Below are 24,348 nucleotides of genomic sequence, written 5' to 3' on the forward strand. Positions count from 1 at the left end.
AGCGAAGTAAAAAATAAATTGGAGAGAACAAATATTGAACTCAATTGTGTTGTGTCTTACAAAGGTACCAGACACCAGTATTTAGACGACATAGAATGGTATATGTTACAACATAGAATTCAATGAATGGTGCATATTACAACATGAAATTCAATGTGACATTTGTGATATTTGATAACCTATGTAGGTTATGGATATATAAACTAAATAGTATATTATAATATATATTACTTTTGTAATACTCAACCTCAAATATCCATATTATATAAAATGAATTCCTTGTTAAAACCTTACTAGGGAAAACCCCACTGAAAAAAAATTCTAGTGAAGGGAAAAGAGTATATTATTTTATATACTTTAGTGACTGACTCATTAAAAACATTGTTGTGAAAACCCAATGAAAAAAAACCATAGTCAGGGGGGAAAGTGCAGTATTTCTATTCCTCCTCATGAATGCATCACTTGAGTTCTCTAAGTCGTCGCATTCCAATGTAGTGCACCAATCTTTTGAATGTTGATGTAGGTAATGTCTCTGTAAGTAAGTCCGTCAAGTTGTCTTTTGAAGAAATTTGTTGAACATTAATGTCACCATTTTCTCCAAGGTCATGCATATAGAAGAGTTTTGGTGAGATATACTTTGTTCTATCTTATTTTATATACCCACATTTGATTTTAGCTACACATGCAGTATTGTCTTCAAATAATCTCGTTGGTAAATTTTTACCAGAAGGCAAGCCACATGTTCCACGAATGTGATGAGTTATTGACCTCAACCACAAACATTCCCTTCTAACTTCATGAATTGCAAGAATTTCTACATGATTTGAGGAAGTGGTTGTGATGGTTTGCTTTATAAATCACCTAGATATAATAGTTCCTCCACACGTAAATAGATAACCTATTTGAGATCATGCTTTAGGTGGATCAGATAAATATCCAACATCTGCATAACCAATAGATCAAAGTTTTATTTGTTTGAATAAAACAAATTCATATCAATCGTTCTTCGAACATAATGAAGTACATGCTTAACTCCGTTTCAATGACTTTTTGTTGGAGAAGAACTGTATCTTGCTAATAAATTTACTGAGGATGCAATATCCGATCTTGTATTGTTAGCAAGATACATTTAGTGCATCTATTGCACTAAGATATGGTACTTCAGAACCAAGTAGTTCTTCATTATCTTATCGAGGTTAAAAGATATCATTTTTCTCATCAAGTGATCGAACTACCATCGGAATGTTCAATGAGCATGCTTTGCCCATGTAAAAACTTTCTAAAATTTTTTTTGTATATATCGATTGATGAATAAAATTCCATCAGCTAAATGCTCAATTTGCAAGCCAAGGCAAAATTTTGTGTTGCCAAAATCTTTCATCTCAAATTCTAGAGATATTCCATTGCCTTTGAAAGCCCTCTAGGAATACCAATTATGTTTAAATCATCAACATATATAGTTATAATAGAAAATCCTAACTGTGATTTTTTAATAAATACACATAGATAAATTGGATTATTTTGATAACCTTTTTTTCAATAAATATTCACTTAGATGATTGTGCACATTCGTCCTGATTGTTTCAATCCATATAATGATCTCTGTAATTTGATCAAATATAATTCTCTAGAATTTGAATTACATGATTCAAGCGTCTTAAATCCTTTAGGGATTTTCATGTAGATTTTATTTTCCAGAGACCATATCGATATGTTATGAAAACATCCATAAGCTGCATATCAAGCTTTTCATTTACAGTCACGCTAATTAAATATCTTAATGTAATAACATCCACCATAGGAGAATATGTTTTCTCATAATCAATGCCTGGTCTTTGAGAAAATCTTTGTGCAATAAGTCGTGCTTTATATCTTGTTACTTCATTATTTTCATTTCTTGTACGTACATACTCATTTGTATCCCACGAGTTTTACACCTTCAGGTGTATAGATTATAGGTCCAAAAACCTCATGTTTTGAAAGTGATTTTAGTTTTGCTTGGATAGCTTCTTTCTACTTGAACCAATCATTTCTATGACGACATTTTTCAATAGATCTAGATTTAGAAACCTCATTTTCATGAATGATATGATATCATGAGCAACATTATAAGAAAACATGTTGTCTATAATTACATCAGTTCTATTCCATTTTTTTCCTATCATGACATAATTTGTCAAGATCACATTGTTATCTTCATGTATTTGAGTCTCTGCAACATTTTTATCATTAGTCATGTCCAGGGTTTCTTATTGAATGTTCCATTTTCAAATGAGTCATTTCGACTATCGATTACTTTTCTTTTTTGAGGATTTGTATCCTTTGAACCTATTGGTCTATCACGCTTCTGGTGCACCACTGACCCGTTAGTTGTAACAACTTGTTGAGTTAGGATTTCAATTCTATATGGAGCATTTGCATTTGGAATATATAACTTAGTCACTTTCTTAGCATTTGTAGATGCATCTTCCATTTAGTTTACTATGCTTTGTAAATGAATTATTCTTTGAACTGACAGTTCGCATTAATCTGTACGAGGATCTAAATGAGACAATAACGATGCATTTTAGGCAATTTCATTTTCCAACTTCTTAATTCCTCCCCCTAATGTTGGAAAAGTTGTCTCATTAAAATGAAAATTAGCAAATGATGCAGTAAATACATCACTCATCAAGGGGTTCAAGATATCTAATAATTGATGGGGAATCAAATCCGACATTTATTCCTAACATCCTTTGAGGTCTCATTTTAGTACGTTGTGATGAAGCAATTAGAACATATATTGCACAACCAAAAATTCGCAAATGGAAAATATTTGGCTCCTGACCATAAGCTAATTGTACTGTGGAGTACTTATGTAAGATGTCGGTCTTATGCGTATAAGTGACGTTGCATGCAAAATAGCATGATCCATATAGATATTGAAAGTTTTGCTCTCATAAGTAGTGGTCTAGTAATTAATTGTAAATGTTTGATAAATGATTCTGTTAAATCATTTGGTGTATGACCATGAGCTACAAGATGTTCAACATTTATCCCAATTGACATGCAGTAATTATTAAATGCTTGGGATGTAAATTCACCAGGGTTATTAAGTCAAATGTTTTTGATTGTATAATCAGGAACGGTGCTCTTAATTTGGTTATTTGAGCAAGTAATCTTGCAAATGCAAGGTTTCAACTTGATAATAAACATACATGTGACCATCTACTAGATGTGCCAATTAAAACCATGAAGTATCTAAATGGTCCGCTTGGTGGATTAATAGGTTCAGATATGTCACCATGAATTTGTTCTAAAAATGTTGATGACTCAATACCCACTTTAGCTGGTGATGTTCTAATAATCAATTTTTCTTGAGAGTAAGCAACACATGATAATTCATTACATTTGAAGAATTTTATGGTTCTTTAATGGATATCTATGAGAATTTTCAATAATTCTTCTCATCATTATTGACCCAGGATGACCGAATCGGTCATGTAAACATTGAACATATCTAGATTCATGAACGTCAGGCTCATGGTTTCATATGTTTCAATTACTCATATATGAGTATAATATAGTCCAGAAGAAAAAGCAGGCAATGTTTCTAATATACCTTTCTACGTGAAATAATAGATGTAATATAGAGATATTCTATATTATTCTTATTGTTGGTTCTAACATGATAACCATTTTCACATATATCTTTGAAACTCTATAGATTTATTTTTTACTTACTAGAGAACAAAGCATTTTTAACAGTGAATTTTGTTCCTCTAGGTAAAATAAGGCTTGCTCTTCCAAAACCTCTAATCCAGTTTGCAGAAGCTGATATTGTATTGACATTTGCTTCAAGCATTGTCAATTTAGAAAAATATTTTTTACTTTTAAGTATTATGTACTTAGTTGCACTATCTACCAAGCATAAGTCTTCATTTTTTATCTTTGAGTCAACCAAAATATGAGAAATATCCATGATTCTTCATTATAAAAAAAAACGATTACAATAAGTCTCAAATCAAAATTAACTTGTAAATACAAAAAAAAAAAAAAAAAAAAAAAAAAAGAACCAAAACTAAAACATAAATTAATATTATTTTTAGACATTATCAAAATTAAAAGGAAGTATTTACTACTCTTTAAATGTCATCATTTTTCTCTTCAGAAGACTCAAAGAAATCAGCAACATCCAAACGTGTCATGTTTGAAGGGTCAAATACATCATCTTGATATGTAAAGTTTGCTTCCACATTTTTTCCTTTCTCCTTCAATGAGGATTGATAAAGATCAACTAAGTGCTTGGACATACAACAGGTAAGAGACCAATGTCCCTTCATACCACATCGAAAGTTGATTTTCAATACTTTTAGAGCTCTTATTTTGTGGAGCTTGCTTTCCCTCTGTGATCATCAGTATTTGTGGTTTTCTTGAAATCTGAATGATTATTACCACGAAAAGAATAATTATTTCTTCCTCTACCATGGTCACGACCTTGACCACAACCATGACCATGACCTCGATTTCAACCATGATTATTTGAAATTACAACATTCGTTTCAGGAAATATTGTTGCTCTAGTTGATCGAGATTCATGGTTTTTCATTAATAGCTCATTGTTTTGTTCAGCCACGAGAAGACATGATATAAGTTTATAATGCTTTTTAAAACCTCTTTCTCGATACTGATGCTGCATGAGCATATTTGAGACATGGAATGTTGAAAACATCTTCTCTAACATATCTTCATCAATAATTTTTTCTCTACATAACAAAAATTTTGAACTAATTTTAAATAATGCAGAATTGTACACTTACTGGTTTAAAATCTTGCAACCTTTGGTGCATCAATCATAATGAGCTTTAGGAAGATTTTTTTTTTTTTTATGATCGTACATTTCTTTTTAATTTTGCCATAGGACATGCGGATCTTTTACTATAAGATATTCAATTAGTCCATCATGAAGATGATGTCGAAGGAAAATCATGGCTTTTGCTTTTTCTTGACTAGAAGTCTTATTTTCTTCTTTATGTTTCGCCGACTCAATATGCCTACCATTTTGTGGATTTTTCTAATCAAGGAGTTGGGAACAAAGCTACACAACACGAAATTCACTCATTCCCTAATGTCGGGGTAAGTAGATAAATTGCTCCTTTAAGGCTGATTCCAGTGCTTGACCAATGTGGCCACACCCTCTCTTGGCCCTCTGTATTTGGTTATAGTTGAACTATTTCATTAGAGAGATTAATGGTAATTTGGTCCAGCTGTACTTACGAGCAATTTGTGAAGGGTCATCGTACTGATTGGTTATATCTGATGAACACATAAATATATCTGTGAAGAGTGCAACTATCATTCTTTAGTGGTTAATATATTGGTTAATGGATGTTGGATAATTTAATTAAAGAATTTGATTAATTATATCTACAGATCCATAAGGTTCCCTCTGTAGCTAAATAGGGACTATTGAGAATTAATTTTGGATTAATTTGAATTGTTTAAATTAATTGAAGGAATTAATTATATGTAATATAATTAATATAATGTATTCTATACATTATAACATAAAGGTTACTTTGAGAGGAATTAAATATTTGAATATGATTCAAATATTAATTATATGAATGAATTTCATATAATTAAATTTAATATAAATATGATTTATGTTAAATACCATAAATAATAGAGATGAATTAAATATTTGAATATGATTTAAATATTAATTATATGGATGAGATTCATATAATTGAATTTAGTATAAATGTGATTTATATCAAATATTGTGCATTGTTGAGAGAAAATAAAACTATAGGTTATATTTTATTTGATACAATATGAAAACTATAGGTTATGTATTATATTTGATATAACATATATTGCGTGTATATATATATATATATATATCATCATTATTAGTTAAATTAAATTATTTAAATTTAATTAAAGCTCCCTCCCCTTAATTCTCTCTCAACCAAAATGTGAGGGGTTCAATTTTTCATAATACCCAATCATCTTCTTCATCTGGTTTTTACAGAAAACTCTCTTTGGTTTTTCTTGTTGGAATTCACAGAGAAGAAATATTCTTCTTCTTCCTCCTCTCAATTTTTTCCTCTTTCAAAAGGAGCAGAGCCTACTACTCCTGCTGAATTCTCAATCCCAAGAGAATATAGGAGGTTTCTTTATGGTGGTGGCTATTTTGGATTGTTGATTTTTGGTACAAAGTATTCGTGACCAGTTCGAGGAACTTCATGAAGATTTTTGTCTTCAAGGGTATGTTTGCTTCTTCCCTAATTATTCTTAAAAGCATGTTGTAATTTTATTATAATGCATAATTTGATTGTTATATAAATTTGTGATTTGTGAAAATTGTAAAATTAGGACGATCTTCTTCCATTGCAAACCTTCACCAATTCTTTCAATTGGTATCAGAGTGAAGGTTTTTTGTCCCAATTTTTTTTCCAGAATTTGTTTTACAGACTTATGGTGGATATTGCATTATATAATTTGTTCATGTGATGAATGTATGTTAGTTTGTGATTTATGGATGTTTCAGGATTATGCTTTAATTTTACGATTTGATATGTAAGAGCCCTATGTTTTTAGGCATTAATTGCAATTGAGTCTGTATTATTAAAGTATTGAACCGCTCGTGACGTTTCCGGTGAATTTCTGGAGAAATCGAAGCAAAAACAAAAGAGTTCGAATCTGTACAGTAGCGTCGTGACGTTGTGCCCTAGCGTCACGACGCTCCAAGATGAAGAAAAAGCGTGGTTCGGTGATCGGTCCACACATGGTTCGTGGAGTGATGTTCCAGTTCGATTCGTGGGTTCTCTGGTTCGGTTGGTCTAGGTTCTTCTAAGTCGGTTCGTGGTTAGTTCGAGTTGTTCCCAGTTCTGTTCGAGCAGTTCAAGTGCTGATTCACTTGTTTCGAACCGGTTTGATTATTACTTTGTAATAGTTAATTTATATCTTGTTAATTAAATTAATATAAGTATTATGTTAATTTAATTAATGGTTTAGGAGTCCAATCCCGATCCTTAAATTGTTATTTTAAATTATGCATATGATATATGATTTAATTTATTTATATATGTCATAACGTATGTCATATAGTAAAGATGATCCCATCATAGGTTATGCATTTTTCATGCATCATTTATATTATAAATGTTATTATATATAGTTGCAAGATTTAATTTTATAGCATGCTCGTGCATCATATAATATAAGTGTTATACTATGCTTGCATGCATTAATAACATAGTCATGCATCATTTATATTATAAGAGTTATAATATATAGTTGAAATGGATGCAATGTATTTTATTAATTATGTCATTACTTTAATATATAAGTGTTATATATATTTAGTAATGAAATGGGGATTGCATGATGCATGACATTACTTTAGATTGTTTTATAAATATCATAATTTTATCAAGCATGTCATTCGATGCAATGAATGGTTTTAATTTATTTCATTATTTTAATTGGTATAATTAAATGAAATTAGAAATTAAAATCAATAATTCAGAGTTGTATGCAAACTTAGATAAAATCATTTTTTAAAATAGTTTAAAATATGATTCACATAGACTTAAGATCACAAATTTCTAATGAGATTAGAAATTAATTTAATTTTTTAATTAGTTTAATAGGATTAAATTGATTTTAATAAAAGATTAAAATTGTAGCAAATGTATTTATAAGGGACCTTTTGTCTAAAGTTAGTTCTCTCTAGGCTAGGATATTTAAGTTAACGGAAACAGAACACCCCTATATGGGAACTGACCTAGAAAGGTGAATTAGATAGATTTGCTACAAGCATGCACTTGTTGATTAACGTTTGTTAAGATATTTAACGAACATTAATCAAAATTGTTTAACTATCCAAAATAAGTGTTACTTTTGGGCAAAATCACTTAGTGAAAATAATTAGTTGTATTTTTTCTAAGTTAAATAAATCCTAAGTTTTTTTAAAATACTCAATGAGAGGAAAAAGATGTATACGATACGCCAATTTTTCACTCATGTTTCTTCTTTAATGTTCACACCGTGAAACTCATGCTTGGCTGTGTTTGTATGGGTCAATATCAAGATGAATGGAGAGAGTATTTATAGTAAGTGGGAGATGAATGTGTGTCAACATGTCCTATGGTCTCCTTCATTAGTTTGCATTGTGAGATCTTATTACACCGGCCTCAAGACGCCTCGGAGCGTCCCCCTTCATATTGTTTTTTTTAAAAAAAAAAAAAATAACTCAAAAAACAGTGACATAAATAGATATCATATGATTTCCAAAACAAATCTAACATGCAATGAATGTAGAACAAATCTAGAAGTAGATCCAAATACACAAAAGAGATTCTGAAAAATGTAGATCCATATGAAAAAATGAATGTGTAAGTGGAAGTGGAAAAATATTTGGATATACACAAAAAGCAACCATAATTCTAGTAGATCTAAAGCAAATAACATAAAAAAAAAAAAAATACCAAAATCCTAGAAAAGCAAATGAATAAGAGAAAAGATAGATTCCCCATGAACAAGAAGAAAAAAAATGTAACTAATAGCCCAAACGAGCGAAAGAAAAGAGAGAATCTTATGAAAAAAAAAACAGAGGAGAAGAAAATCAAAGTGAAAGAAGATAAGGATGCGAGAAGGTGAGAGTAATGTGAAGAGACACGTGAGAGCAAGAAATGAGAGACCTGAGTAACCTGAGTGAGAGAAGTAAATGAGGGCGTTAAAAACGCATAATAAAATAAGTAAAATTGTTGAAGTTGATGTCCTAAATCACATGGTCTTGTAATTTATAATTGTATTGTACAAACATTTTATTTATCTAATAAAATATTTTAAGTATTTTATTCGATATTTAGTTGTAACTCACAAAATCCAATAAACTAAGATCCAGGGTTGTTTTCTGTAACTTAAATATGTATATGGAGACATACAAGTAGATCATGTTTAAATGGTAACCTAAACGCTCTGTAGTAGATAGATAAGGTTGGGTACCTTATCCTGGTGACGCTTTCAGCCTACTTTGTAGTTGTTACAATTGTTGTAAAGTGCTACAAATGATCTGATCCTAATCATTCATGTTAAAACATGTGAGTAAGGGTATTCTATATAAAGAGTTTGTATAAGACCGAACTACGAAATGGATAGTCTTTCTGTATAACACCGTTGCTAGAAGAGACTTACATTTCATCATGATGACCATAGGTGACTTGACCTGAACCTTGAGTGAGTTGTGGACTCCGGTCCTTTGATTTGTATGGGTGAGAATGGCCAGTTTCACCGACTCAATATGCCTACCATTTTGGGGATTCGCCTGATTGAAGAGCTGGAAACACAGCCACACAAGAAAGAATTCTCTCTTCCCTAGTATTAGGATAAATAGGAATTCACTCTTCCCTAGTATTAGGATAAGTAGAGAAATTGCTCTCTAAATATTAAAATATAAAGTTTTATTTTAGAGGAAATGAATATTTGAATATGGTTCAAATATTAAAATTAATATGATTTGATTCATATTAAATACTATAGATTAAATGAGAGAATATTAAATTGTAGGTTATATTATATGTGATATAATATGTGTGTTATATTAGATATAACATATGGTTTTCTTAGTGATATATATATATTTATTTATTTATTTAAAGAAATATCATTTTTTAATTAAATAATTTAGTCATTAGGGAAGAGAGTTATTTGATAACTTTTCTCTTCCCCCATTATTCTCTCATTAAAACATATGGAAGTTAGGAGGATTGAATCTTTCATCTTTCCCTTGCATTCTAGTATAAATAGGTTTGCATTGCTCTCTCAAATAATAGAATTGTATCCCTTGCAAGTTAATCTTGAAGCCCACAATACTCTCATTGATTCGTGTGGTTGTGTTCGAGATTTGGAGATTTTTTGTTGCATTTTTCTTGTTATTCGAAGTTCAAAGGGAATTCGAAGAGTTTGTTACTTCAAGAGTTTCGATCTTCAAAGGCGAGTGATCTTCCAATCTCTTCTTTCTCTTCATTTTTATTGTGGTGGCATGCTAAATTATATCAAATGTTTACGTTTTCGTTCTCTGTTTGATTATATGTTATGTAAAACAACTTTGGGATACCGATCCCATTTTTATAATTTGTGGACTTTCTCAACTAACTTAGGGAGCGTGTATTAATAGGAATAAACATAAAACTTTTAATAGAGAAAAAAAGATCAATGATAGAAGAAGAAAGTGGGGGGAAATTGACAAGGACATAAAGAAATGAATCAACAAGGAAATGAGCCAAGATTGTTGGTCATTAGTTATTGGTGCTATCTGGAAGCGGTAAATGAATTCATGATGGATGAAGAAATGGGTCGTTGTAAATATAGCAATCAGAGCCAATGTATTATCAAATATTACACAATACAAAAGAATTTACAGTAACAAATTTAGATCAGCTTTAAGAGTCTATCAGTGATGGACTCTATCATGGATAGTAGACTATATTGCTAATAAATTTTTCTACATTTGTAATTCTTTAAAAAAAATGTTGTTTTTACTTAATTATTAACCTTTAAAAATGTCACACATTGCAAGTACCCATGAATAAATTGATCGTTTGGAATTAATATATCTTAGGTCGTGCATTTGTGGGTTGTTTAGTCATTTTATATGGACTAAATTGATTCTCATTCACATCTAAGCATCTTTTTCATATCTCAACCCTTTACGAACTACCCCTCCAATTAAAAAAAATAAAAATAAAAAAATAAAAAAAAAACTTTGAAAATAATTATAATAAAACTGTGTGCAAATATATTGTATTTGACTATGTTTAATAATGTTCCAACTTTTGGGTTTAGTAATGTTGTTCCTTATCTGTTCTAAAAATTTAGAAACCATATGCAAATACAAAGAAGAAAATCAAGAACCCAAATGACATGACCTTAACACTATACGAAGAAATTGACACACAAATCTTCACAAAAATGTATTTGGAGATTAAAAATGTAACCACAATTTGAAATTTGTGGAGAGAGATATTCAGTGGCTTAAGGGATAAATTAGAGAAACAATGATGGGCCTTCACAATAACCTAATGCCCAAATTTCAAAACGATCGGCCATCCATTTTTATATTCTACATTAAATGCCATTAGTTTGGGCCTAGTGGCCACTAATGCAACTGTCACTAATTATTGCATCAAATTACCATAATAAACTTCAATAATTCGAAACACCTCTTAATTTATAATTGTCCACAAATGTAATTGTCACTAATTTAAATGATAGTAGTAGGCTTAATCCGGCCATAATTGACATGATCTCTTTTCTAATTGAAGCTGATGAGAAAAACATTGAATGTAAAAAGCACATTCATTTTCTTTTAAAATAAGTGCTTTCAATCCACTGAACTGACTTTGCATATTACTTGTTCTACCATATCCTTGTCCTCGTAAACTAGCGATGCTTAACCCATGTTGAGGAAAAAAAACCATCTATGACTTTCTGTTATACAGAAAGGTGAAAAATAACTTCAAATCAGTTACAAATCAGTTACATTCAAGCTACCTTTAAATACACTGTGTAACTAATTGTAAAGAGAGAGAGTGAAAAATTTATACAGAATGATCAAGAAGCTTGAGACTTATCTTGTAGCAATCTTTAATAAAACTCCCGTCAGCTTCTCCGTGGACGTAGGTCATCCTTGGCCGAACCACGTAAAACCATCGTGTTCATCTTCTTCCCGATCGTCTTCGTCTATCTTGTACCTTTGATCCACCGATCATGTAGCTTTTAGCCAACGATCGTTTAGCTTTTAGCCAACGATCGTTTACTTCGGCACCTCTATCGTATAAACGACCATCGTTTTGAACCTCATCGTCTAGATGATCTTCAGTAAAGCCTTTATGGTCTAGACGACTTGTCCCTTATCGTCTAGGCGACCTCTAGCTTTACATCCCTTTGCCTAAACGACTGAAGCCTCATCGTCCCTGCGATTTCCGGCAGCATTCCTCTGGTTCTCTCTTTTCTTTTCTCTCGATTTTCTCTGCAACAAAGAAAAGAAAAGTTTAGTCATTCGAAGTCTACAATCTACAAAAGTGCCAAGTTCTAATCTCAGCCATCAAAGTGTAAGGTCGAGATCTCTCATCACATAGATTGTGCTTTCAACACATTATTTTGTGTTTGTGTGAAGAAGTAAGATGGTACCCGGTATTCGTATAGGGCTTGAGTTTTGTCAAAGCCCAAAGATTAAGTGCAGTCTGTGTTATTTCTAGCCCATATTTCTCTTATCAAGCCCAACAAGTGGTATCAGAACCTATAAGAAAGCTTCAAGATTAGTCAAGATTCAAAAAGAAGCAAAATCTTGGAGCCTTTCAGTTGAAATTTGAAACAAATATGGCAGTAGCAAAGTATGACATTGAGAAATTTGATGGGAAATGCGATTTTGGTTTGTGGAAAGCCAAAATCAAGGCTATCTTGGGACAACAAAAGGCTCATAAGGCCCTAAAGATCCAGCCAAGTTGCCAAGCACTACAACAGAAAAAGAAAAAGAAAACATGGAGCTAATTGCTCATGGAACACTGGTTTTAAAATTGTTTGACAGTGTACTAAGGCAAGTGACTGATCAAGAGACAACTTTTAAGATGTGGAGCAAATTGATGAGCTATATGAGACTAAAAATTTTCCCAACAAACTTTTCCTAAGGGAAAGGTTCTTTACCTTCAAGATGAGTGCTTCTAAGTCCTTAACAGAGAATCTAGATGATTTCAAGAGGATAACTACTTAATTCAAGACTCAAGGAGAATAGATTGGGGTAGATAATGAAGCTTTTGTGCTTCTCAACTCATTGTTGGATTCCTATAAAGATGTGAAGACTGCCCTAAAATATGGAAGAGATTCCCTAACTACTGACATCATAATTTCTGCTCTAAAAATCAGAGAAATGGAGTTGATTACTAGCAAGGAAGATTAGCCAAGTGCAGAAAGCTTATTTGTAAAAGGCAAGTCAAAACAGAACAATAAGGAAAAAGGAAAACGAAGCTCAAATGAAGAAGGGAAAGAGAAGTCAAGGTCAGATGCAAATATTGTAAAAAAAATTGGACATTTAATCAAAGATTTTAGAACTTTGAAGTGGAAGAATGAGCAGAAAAACAAGCAATCACAACCACAACTCAAAGTCCAACCTAATCAGTCAGGTGAAGCCTCAGTTTATGAGGACTCTTACTTTTATTTTGATGCTTTGGCTACCTCCAATTGTAAGGCAGAAGAAGAAGCTAATAAGAACCTAGATTGGGTTCTAGATTCAGGGTGTTCTTTCCACATGACACCCCATAAAGACTGGTTTAGTACCTACAAAGAGTTGGATAGAGGATCTGTCTACATGGGAAACAAAAACTCATGTCCAGTTGTTAGGATTGGCTCAGTCTCACTAAAGCTAGAAGATGAAATAGTCAAGCTACTGAGAAATGTTAGACATGTGCCTAAGCTGAAGAGAAATCTAATTTCACAAGGCATGCTTGATTCTATTAGCTGTGAATACAGAGACAAGGAAGGTTACTGTGAAGTTTTGAAGAACAATAAGCCTATCCTTATAGGGGTGAAGATTAATGGAGTGTATGTAGTTCAAGGAGTTCATAAAGTTCACTCAGCTTTGATTGTGACTCAAAAGCAGCCTACTAAAGGAGATTTATGGCACAAAAGACTCTCACACATTAGTGCCAAAGGTCTACAAGCTCTTACCAACCAAGGAATTCTACCTAAGGGAGTTCCTTAGAGTCTATCCTTTGGTGAACATTGTGTGATAGGAAAGGCTACTAAGCAGAATTTTGTGAAGGCTCAGCACACAACCAAGGTCATCCTTGACTATGTGCATTCAGACCTATGGAGTTTTTCACCTTTTCAGTCCTTAAGTGGAGCCAGGTATTTCTTAACCTTTGTTGATGACTATTCAAGAAATAGTTGGATCTATTTCCTTAAATATAAGGATTTAGTTTTTGAAAAGTTTAAAGAATGGAAGATCATGGTTGAAAAATTGTTTAACTGTCAAATTAAGTGTCTAAGAACTGATAATGGGCTTTAGTATTGTGCAGAGGAGTTTAATGTTTTTTGTAGACAGTATGGTATAACTAGACACGAGACAGTTGGGAATACACCTCAACAAAATGGGGTGGTAGAAAGGTTGAACAGAACAATAATGGAGAGAGTAAGAAGCCTATTGTCTGATGCTATACTTCCTGAGAAATTTTGGGTAGAGGCAGCCTCATACACTGTCTATACACTGAATAGATGCCCTCATGCATCTCTTAACATTCTAACCCCTGAAGAAAGATGGACCAAACAGCCTCCTAACCTGAATAACCTAAGGGTATTTGGTTACACTGGTTTTGTTCATCAGAGTAAAGGGAAATTAACTGTCAGAGTTGTGAAGTGTATGTTTTTGGGCTTCACAGAAGGTGTTAAGGGGTTTAAAATGTGGCACCCTACTGAGAAGAGATACATCACCAGCAGAGATGTTGTTTTCAGTGAAGATGAAATGTATATGCAGAGATCTAATCCTAAAGTTTCAGTACCTCAAGTGAAGAATGATAAAATTGAGGTGGAGCAAGTTCTAATCCCTACTTCTGATCTTTCAAGCTCTGGATCATTTTTTGATTAACTATCTCGTCTAGAAGAAGAAGTAGAAGTAGAAGATGCTACTATTGATCCCGAGCAAGAAGAACCAGACTTGAGAGGGTATAACCTAGCTAGAGATAGGTAGAGAAGAAACATTGTGCCACCTTCAAGGTATGAAGACTACTTAGCTTTGAATGCTTCTGATTTATCTAATGATTTAGAACCCTCAACCTTTGAAGAAGCAGTAAGTTGTTCTAAAGCTAAGACATGGATAGAAGCTATAAATGAAGAGATTGATTCACTAGTGAGAAACAACACATGGGAGTTGACACCTTTGTCAAAAGAATACAAGCCAATTGCATACAAATGGGTGTACAAGTTGAAGAAAGGTCTCCCTAATGATCAAGGACCTAGATTTAAAGCTAGGCTGGTTGCTAAGGGTTTTATACAGAGGCCAAGTGTTGATTTTAATGAGATTTTTTCTCCAATGGTCAAACAGACTTCTATCAAATTGTTGTTGTCTATTGTGGCTCAAAATAACCTAGAGCTGGAGCAACTAGATGTTAAAACAGCTTTTCTACATGCCTTCCTAGAGGAAGTTATCTATATGAGCCAACCAAAGGGGTATGAGGTCAGAGGGAAGGAAGACTATGTTTGCCTACTTAAAAAGTCTATCTATGGCCTCAAACAATCCCCTGGATTCTGGAACAGAAGGTTTAATGATTTTGTACAGAAGAATGGTTTTCATAAAAGCTTCTATGGCAGTTGTGTTTACATAAATACAGAATCCTACACTCATCCTATCTACTTGTTACTATATGTGGATGACATGCTTTTATCAGGAGCAACTATGAAAGAACTGAATAAAGTAAAAGATTTATTCAAGTCAGAGTTCGAAATGAAAGACATGGGAAATGCAACAAGAATACTAGGCATTGACATTATTAGAAACAGAAAAACTAGTATTCTAAGCATTAATCAGTCACAATATTGCAGTAAATTGTTAAAAAAAAAGCATCAGATGATAGAGGCTAAAGCAGTGACTACTCCTATTGCTAACCATTTCAAACTCTTAGCAGAAAATTCACCCAGAGAATCAGATATTGAACATCAGCAAATAATGTCAACAGTCCCCTATTCCCAAGTTGTGAGAAGTTTAATGTATCTAGTGGTGTCTACAAGACCTGACATTGCCTATGCTACTAGCCTAGTGAGTAGATACATGGCTAATTCAGGTAAGAGGCACTGGGAGGCAACAAAGTGGATAATGAGGTATCTTAAGGGTATTTCTAATGCTAAATTAATGTACCAGCTTCCAGACAATGACCCAGAGCTGATTGGGTATGTTGACTCAGATTATGCTGGAGATCTAGACAAGAAGAGGTCATTATCAGGGTATATTTTCCTATTTGGAAGGTGTGTCCTAAGCTGGAAGGCTACTTTACAATCAGTAGTAGCCCTTTCTACTACTGAAGCAGAGTTCATTGCTCTTTCAGAGGCAGTGAAAAAAGGCCTATGGCTAAAGGGTCTCTTATGTGACTTCGGAATTAAACAAAATATAGTGAAGATATTTTGTGACAATCAGAGTACAATACATTTATCTAAGCATCCTCAGTACCATAACAGAACTAAACATATAGATGTTAAATATCATTTCATTCGACAGCAGATAGAAGCTAAACAGATTGAAGTTCTAAAAGTACATACCTCAGATAATGCCTCCGACATGTTGACAAAGACAGTCACTCAGCTCAAACTTCAGAAGTGCCTTGATATTATAGGGTTTGAGCTGAGGAACAAAGGTTAAAGAAGAAGACAGTTAGATCAGAGAAGCTGAAGAAAACTTGAAGTTTATTTCAAGGTGGAGATTGTTATACAGAAAGGTGAAAAATAACTTCAAATCAGTTACAAATCTGTTACATTCAAGCTACCTTTAAATACACTGTGTAATTAATTGTAAAGAGAGAGAGTGAAAATTTTGTATAGAGTGATCAAAAAGCTTAAGACTTATCTTGTAGCAATCTTTAATAAAACTCCCGTCAGCTTCTCCGTGGACATAGGCCATCCTTGGCCGAACCACGTAAAACCATCGTGTTCAACTTCTTCTCGATTGTCTTCATCTATCGTGTACCTTTGATCCACCGATCGTGTACCTTTGATCCACCGATCGTGTAGCTTTTAGCCAACGATCGTTTACTTCGGCACCCCTATCGTGTAGACGACCATCGTCTTAAACCCCATCGTCTAGACGATCTTCAGTAAAGCCTTCATTGTCTAAATGACTCGTCCCTTATTGTCTAGACGACCTCCAGCTTTACATCCCTTCGCCTAGACGACTGAAGCCTCATCGCCCCTGCGATTTTCGGCAGCATTCCTCCGGTTCTCTCTTTTCTTTTCTCTCAATTTTCTCTGCAACAAAGAAAAGAAAAGTTTAGTCATTCGAAGTCTACAATCTACAGAAGTGCCAAGTTCTAATCTCAGTCATCAAAGTGTAAGGTCGAGATCTCTCATCACACGGATTGTGCTTTCAGCACATTGTTTTGTGTTTGTGTGAAGAAGCAAGGTAGTATCCGGTATTCGTATAGGGCCTGAGTTTTGTCAAAGCCCAAAGATCAAGTGCAGTTTGTGTTATTTCTAGCCCATATTTCTCTTATCAAGCCCAACATTTTCTTAAGTGATAGTGAACTTGTATCATTGACATGTATGATTCCAACAAATCGTTCAATCATATAACCTTTATCCACATATCGCAATACAATTGATATCTACTCCTTTGAAGGTACACCTTTTAATTCGTCTATCAAGATAGAAAACTGCTTGTCACTCATATCTTTTATAATCATATTAACAATTTCTATTGCAATGGAATGCACTATATCTCTTTGAATATCGGGTGAAGTAAATTTCAAATTATTTGGGGCATTTTTTAAGTCACAGCTTTAATATCCTTATTGTGGTTGCATAACCATTGTAAAAGTTCAAGAAAATTACTTTGATTCTTCGAATCATTGTCTCAATGTCTCATCTTGTCCACGGAATGCAAGTCCTTGTCATAATAAAAATCGAATACAAGCAATTGATGCACCTAATCCAGTTCAATACTCAACTAGTGTTTGGTCAGACATCCTACTTAAAAAAGTCCCAATATGTTGTTTTTGTTTCAAAAGAGCCTCATTTACCCAAAGTCGTATTGTATGCACTATTAGGACCACCAACATGAATAAGCAATTTCTCTTTTTTCTTCCAATTAGAAAATCCTTCACTAACAAAACAGTTACCTCCTAACTCTTCACTTACTTCTGGTTTGAATAGATAGTAACATAAACAAAATGCAGCATCCTTTGAAATGTTATATTCAAGTCAATTAGAATATTCACTAAACCAAGCTGGGTTAAATGGTCTTGACTTTGTACCAAATTTCTTAAGTGGAAAAGTATGATTTCAAGGTTGACAAAGACCTTTTAGCAAATATGCTCTATGAACTTGATCTCGAATATTATAATTATAATCATAAATTTTGGTTCTTGGATCAAGATCTGCGGGTAGTTCTTCTAGATTGAATTATGTATAAGACCGATCAGAACCCAAAACATTTTTCTTCTTTAAAGATGATGTCTGTATTGTCTCTATTGTTGTTTTTCTTTTATAATATCTCTCCATATTAATTTTAAATTAATTCTACAAAAGTATTAATAATAAGAATACTACATTCTATTATATAGGTTTAAAAGCATAAAAACTTAAAGTCTAAGAAGATTTTAAAATTTATTTGCCAAGTTCGTACATCCAAATGAGTGACAACAGATAATCTTCTAACTTGAACTCTGAAATTAACTTTAAAAACCTATACGAGTTATGTGAATGTAAAAATAACATGGAAACAAACGAAAATGTATAGAAAGTAATATGAATATACAAATTATGTAAAAGAATTAATGGCGCAATAAAAATCTCTCCATATTGAATTAGAACTAACTCTACAAAAGTATTCACAATAAAAATATTAAAATCTATTATATAGATTTTAAAATATAAGAACTAAAAAGCCTAAGAAAAAATTCAAACTTACATATTAATGATATGATACATATATTCTAACGAGTAACAATAAAATTATCTTGTACAACTCTAAAACTAATATATATAACAAAAATTACATAGGAAAAGAAGAGTAAACAATTCCTATTCAAGAGAACGTTATTGATAATTGAGATTAAAAACTTCCCTAAATTTTGAAGGAAAAAAACTTCCACATAAGATAAAGAAATTGCACTGGTTTTTTAATTTTTTAGATATTGATTTGCAATTGCAACCTAAAAAGCTAAAACCTACTTTATATTTTAACTTCATATTTGGAATTTAAAAGAAAAAAATCCTACTTTTATTTCCATCAAGATAAATCAATTCGGATGTAGGAATCCCACTTTTAAATCAAATTTTTTTTAAGATAAACCAGTTTTTTTTTTTTTTTTTTTTTTGTGGAATTTAAAATCAGAATTAAAAAAAGATCAGGCTAGATTCGAACCCAAGTCCTGTGGATTTTTTTTTTTCTTAAGATAAACCAATTTTTTAAGCATTAAACCACAAAGAGGATTTGACAATAAATGCACATTTATTAATATTATTAACTATTACTTAAAATTTTTTATTAAAAATACGAAAATCAATAATTTGAGGAGTGACTCATGCCCCTAGCTCCAATGTGCTCCACCCTTGTGAAGGATTGAACATCAACAACATTCATTATAGAAAGAAAAAGAAACCAAGTTTGTCCTTTCTCTTGTGATCCAAATAACAGAGTCCATTCAAAGCAATCCCAAAAGAAGACTAACCCGTCTCTAATTATTTACATGACCCATTTTTTAGGGAATGAAAATTTGTTCTTTTTTCTGTCTTTCAACTGGAAATGAGAAGATAAAGATAGCCAAAACTAGAGTAAGAGTACAATGGAAGCCTTCAAAAGAGGGGAGATTAAGGAAACACAGAGAAAAGATTTAGGATCATTGCACAAAATGACAGAAATTCGTATCATTGACACGAGTTCTCTAATGAAATTGAAGCAATAGCAATAGCAATAGCAAAATGTAGAACATGAAATTCTGAAGGAAAGGGAGGCAGAAGGCTAGAGCTTTGATTTTGTTATAGTAATGGATGATAGCATAGCATGAGATTCTTTATACCAAAAACCTCAAAAATGAATAAAATCAACACTGAAGGCTAATGAAAATCAGTAGCAAACGAATATTCATCACTAATTGACACAGACAGGTGAATTAATGCTTGATTTTACCTCTTCGGGCTGTCTGTGATTAATAACCTACGTGAACACAATCAAATCCTCAAAATTCCGACATATATTTCATAATCTAGTTTCCTGGTAAGAATACAGTTAGAAAGCAATTTTACAGTCCCATCGTAAGGAGTGGAGGGAGTTGAATCCAGATCAATACACTCCCAATTCGAACATATAGCAGTATGTCTCAATATTACTAGGAAAGTCCAAATTCAAACCTCAACTAGTATGCAACAAGGATCTGTTCATCTCTTTCTACCACCACGTTCCCTTAAAGAGAGGGAAAGTGCTTCCCCTGCTCCAACGTTGTAATAAGCAAGCGACATATTGTCCTTGAGAAAACCAGGTTTCCCGCTCAATTTCTGTTTGTTTGCTGGAAGCTGGATCTCACCGGCAATCTTCTCTTTTAAACTTCCAACCGTTTCAGTAAGGGACTGGACAGTAATTTCCAGAACTTGGCCTTTAAGATTTCCATCATCAAGATTAGGAACAGATACAGTGATACGGACAGGTCCCTACCACAAAAAAAAAATAATAACTCTTCAGTAAAATAGTCAAAGTTATTATCGAGGTAATCAACACTAAGATATTAATAGATAAGTAGACAAAGAACAAAATGTGCCTACAGGATGTTGTGCCAAAAACTGGTCTTCTGGCATAAGCAAAGAATCATCAAGCTTCTGCCTCTTTGGCTCTGGTTCATCAGGAAGCGGTGGAGGAGCTTCGTCAGGTGGTAAAGGAGGCAGCGATCCTTGGGGCATAGGTGGTGGAGGAACCCCTTGTGGCATAGGTGGAGGCTGTATCATGGTATTCATAGGTGGAGGGGCAGGGAGAGGAACAAAAGGCCGTGGAACTTGCATGTGAGTAAACTGAGATCCCGGGGGTGGTGGTGGGACACTCATATTTGGTGCATTCATAGACATTGGTGGAGGCATAGAAGGGGGCCGATTCATGAAAAAAGGTTGTTGTCCAGGTATTGCAGGCGGTGGTGGCTGAACAGACGGAATCATTGAGATAACAGGCGGTTGTGGTGGGGGTATAGGAAGCCCACCGCTAATTGAGGTAGAATAGTGTGCACTCATAGGTAGGGAAGGAAGATTCAATGCTAGTCCTGGTGGAGGCGGGAGAGGACGAACTGATGGCACTCCGGGTTTCGGTGGCAAAGCTGCAGGGCCTGGAAGGTTCCTTGCATCACTGTTAGTAGCATCATTCTGATCCTCTCCAACAAGATTTTGTGACATAGCTTGATTTGCTGTGCGGCCGATGCTTCCCGTATGACCATCCCATATGACCTGCTTTGGTTGATCTTCTTTCTTCTTTTCAATTTCTGCCTTGACTGCATTTGATACTTCCTCCTCAGTGGTACCAAATATATCAGGGCGAAGTCGTGCCAGTCCAACTATATTTCGTGAGATCTCATCATCCTGAGCAAGTGTAGTCTCCCGTATCTTGGCAAACATTCTTTCCTTTTGCTCTTTGTACTTTGGATCAATAAGTGAAATCCTCATATGTTCAGACATCTCATTGATTGGAATTAGTTCACCTGTGATCGGAGAGACAACAAATTTTGTATGATCTCTTTCTGCAGGAACTCTCTCTTCAGGTCTTTTCCAGTTCTTAACAATTCTCATTGGTGGCTCTGACTCCTCATCTACCTTCATATCATTCTTGTCATTGTCATTTTCTCCTAACCTAGCAGCACGCATACCCTCTTCAACAAGTTGCATCTCTTCTTCATCCATATCCATTTCCATCTCCTTCCCAGGCTCAACAATCTCTTCCTCAGCAACAGAAATCTTGCTTCTTCTAATTACCTCGTCAAGAGTCATTGGTGGAGGTAAATCTTCATCCTCATCATCTGCAAAGTCTATTGCCTCAACCACAACAAAATCATGCCAATCAATCATAGCCATTTGTATCCTTTCCTGCTCAATCTCATCTTCAGCTTTTTGCCTTGCCTGCTCTTGTGAACGTTCCCACTCAAGTCTATGCACACATCTCTCGAGCACTGTTGTCATGTCAGTAACACTTTTCTTCAATTTCTCAGTCAACCCCTTGGGAGGCATCAACACTTTGGAGTATGCATCCGCAAGGGAGGTAAAAAACATGAACATACTATGTGTAGGCTTTAGAAAATGAAACTGAGGATTATTAATCTCTCTACTCGTCAATCCGGTCAAGAACGATTTCCCATTTCTGGCAACAAATTGGGCTGTGAGCTTGATAATATCCAATTCTTCCCCTGTAATCCCTTCAGGAAGACGAACAGTATACTGCTCAGCCTCTGGAGGCTCGAGAACTTTGCGTACAGGTTTGAACAAAGCAGAAACATCAGGCTTTGCTGACATTGTTTCATTGTTGTCAGCAGCTGGACCAGATGGGGCTGATGCAGGTGCAGCAGAATCTGCAGCTTGTGAAGGCTGCTGTGCAGATGATTGATTCTGGGCACGAAACTCAGACAACCTATGCTGATAGTAAGCATGGTAGGGATCTGAAGGGTTCAAGAAATTGAACTTCACATTACCGGCATTATTTGCAATGATCCTCTTCTCAAATTCTGGTCCATTTTTTGCAACAAATTGTGAAGTTTTATCGACAATGCTTCTGATGTCTGGAGGAGGATGTATGATACCAATAGTTTTAGTGTGAGTTGCAACTGATGCAGGTGCAGAGTTGGTGTTGTCTTTATCCACTTCATTGTTATTAATAATTTCATCCTGCTCATCCTGAACCGTAGGTTTTGAATCCTCAGAAGGAGCTGGAAGAGTCAAGATTGGTCCAAATGAGCCAAGCATTTTCTCCACAATAAAATAAGACTTGAAGACAAACAGAAAATATTTCAATGGTAACACCGCCTCATACTAGCAAGATATAAACTTTCTGCAAGCTATTGTTATCTGCAAAATTAAAGATTCAGAGCAATGCCATTATAGTTCACAAAAGTATGGTTGATATTAACCCTAACGTCTTTTCAAATACTAATATAATACTAAAGACAGGAAATAATCAATGTATAATCCAGAGAGGTGAAACCCCAAGCAACAAATATTAAAATTACATTTACAATAAAACTATGCCAAAAGGTAAATGTAAAATCTAACACATGTCTACCACATCAATGAACCCAATTTGACTTTGTACAGCTAGTGTCTAACACATTTGTTGCGTTAACAAGTGTCAAATTTTCATGTGACATTCAGTGGCTGTTATGGTAGCAGAGGAAGTAACAAAAGAAGCCAGACAAATTCCTAATCTTCTTATTAGAATAAAACTGAAGTGCATTATTAATTATTACTAAGCTTCATTGCTGAAGAAACTAAAACCTACTAATAAGAAACCTAGATCATAGTCAACAGAACTTTAATTTTCCATCATTTTCTCCACAAAGAGAAAAAAAACGATGGGCAGACAAGAAATCACAAGAAGAGATGCTTAGCAGGAAAGAAATGAAACGCAAAAAATACAAAATACAAAATCAACAAACCCATCATGGATCCGAATGGAAACAAAAAACAAGCAGACCCTAATACACCTTTCCAAAGCCAAAAATAAATCTTTATCTGTTCAACTAACTGTGAAAAACAACACAAACTAAAAGGGTTTCATCATAATGACAGCATGATTTACAAACTTCAAATCAGGAATAAGAAGGAAAAATCTAGGAGAGAGATGAAGTATTTACCTCTTCTAGAAAGAGAAGAGAGGGCAAAGAGAGATCTTCGGGACAAGGAAATGGATAAGAAAACTAGAGATGAATTTCAAGTAGACGGCAGCGCTGGCAAAAGGGGAAGAGTGAGCCGGTACAATATGGTCTGCACGTCTTCGAAGCGTGGGTATCGGTCGCTTGCTCGCCAGAAGTTTCTGCCCCCCGTCGCCGTTCGTGGGTCGTCGCCGGGGAAGAAGAAGCTGCCGAAGAAGGAGGAGAAGCGGAGGGAGAGAGAGACTGGACAGAAGGGCAGGGAAAGTGTTAGCGGCTGGAAAGGAGAGAGGAAAAAATCCAAATTTCGTGCGGGAGGGTGAAACTTTTGAGTAATTAGGGCTCGTGAAAAATAAATAATAAGAATAATAATTTTAAGAAACTAATATTATATTGATGGTTTGAAAAATATCGAGATCTTTATTATATGAAAATATTGATGTCAATGAAAATTTCGAAAACTTGATAGAAAATTATTTTAATTAGCTTATGAAATTATCTTTAGCATCTCTAGCTAGACCATCTATAGCACGCACTAGGTGGTAGGACATGAAACTATTCACTATGCTTTCCCGGCTTATGGTGTGTCATTAGATATTTCTCCTTTTCCTCTCATCAAAATCATTTTCTACATCCAGATGGAAAAGACTATCACTTGTACGGATAAGGATCTATCGAAGACAGGAACATTCCAACCATCGACATATGTACTTCAGCTTTCTCACACCACAACTCTAAATCTTGAGTCACTCTTTAGGATCTTCTCATT

The 24,348-nt window shown here is 34.0% G+C and overlaps 1 protein-coding gene and 1 long non-coding RNA gene across 3 annotated transcripts; both read right to left on the reverse strand.

The window, feature by feature from the left end:
- Positions 1 to 11,654: 11,654 nt before the first annotated feature.
- On the reverse strand, positions 11,655 to 16,981 carry LOC150036910 (uncharacterized). Its single transcript, XR_016528869.1, has 3 exons — positions 16,297 to 16,981; positions 12,184 to 12,292; positions 11,655 to 12,022 (listed from the first exon to the last, which is right to left on the reverse strand). It is a non-coding gene; the product is annotated as an uncharacterized LOC150036910 (long non-coding RNA).
- Positions 16,982 to 19,858: 2,877 nt separating this feature from the next.
- LOC120075426 (putative splicing factor 3A subunit 1) lies at positions 19,859 to 24,046 on the reverse strand. Of its 2 annotated transcripts, none has more exons than XM_039028806.2 (3): positions 23,565 to 24,046; positions 20,509 to 22,779; positions 19,859 to 20,397 (listed from the first exon to the last, which is right to left on the reverse strand). In XM_039028806.2, exons 2-3 carry the CDS (start codon positions 22,675 to 22,677, stop codon positions 20,128 to 20,130), a joined length of 2,439 nt encoding a protein of 812 aa, XP_038884734.2. In that variant the 5' UTR covers positions 22,678 to 22,779; positions 23,565 to 24,046; the 3' UTR covers positions 19,859 to 20,127. The 2 variants fall into 2 exon arrangements, with proteins under 2 accessions (XP_038884734.2, XP_090169192.1); XM_090313066.1 differs by having other exon boundaries at positions 19,926 to 20,397; positions 20,509 to 22,640; positions 23,565 to 23,940.
- Between the last annotated feature and the right edge of the window lie 302 nt (positions 24,047 to 24,348).

Source organism: Benincasa hispida, chromosome 4 (assembly GCF_027475165.1).
Source record: "Benincasa hispida cultivar pf3 chromosome 4, pf3_genome.v1.1, whole genome shotgun sequence".
In the NCBI taxonomy this organism is placed as follows: domain Eukaryota; kingdom Viridiplantae; phylum Streptophyta; class Magnoliopsida; order Cucurbitales; family Cucurbitaceae; genus Benincasa; species Benincasa hispida.

Bases quoted from the DNA above. Each gene is read 5' to 3' on its own strand.
- LOC120075426 (XM_039028806.2), bottom strand. From the start codon at position 22,677: ATGCTTGGCTCATTTGGACCAATCTTGACTCTTCCAGCTCCTTCTGAG. The intron at 20,398-20,508 runs GTAGGCACATTT...TTTTTGTGGTAG, and splicing joins AGTTTTTGGCACAACATCCT to GGACCTGTCCGTATCACTGT.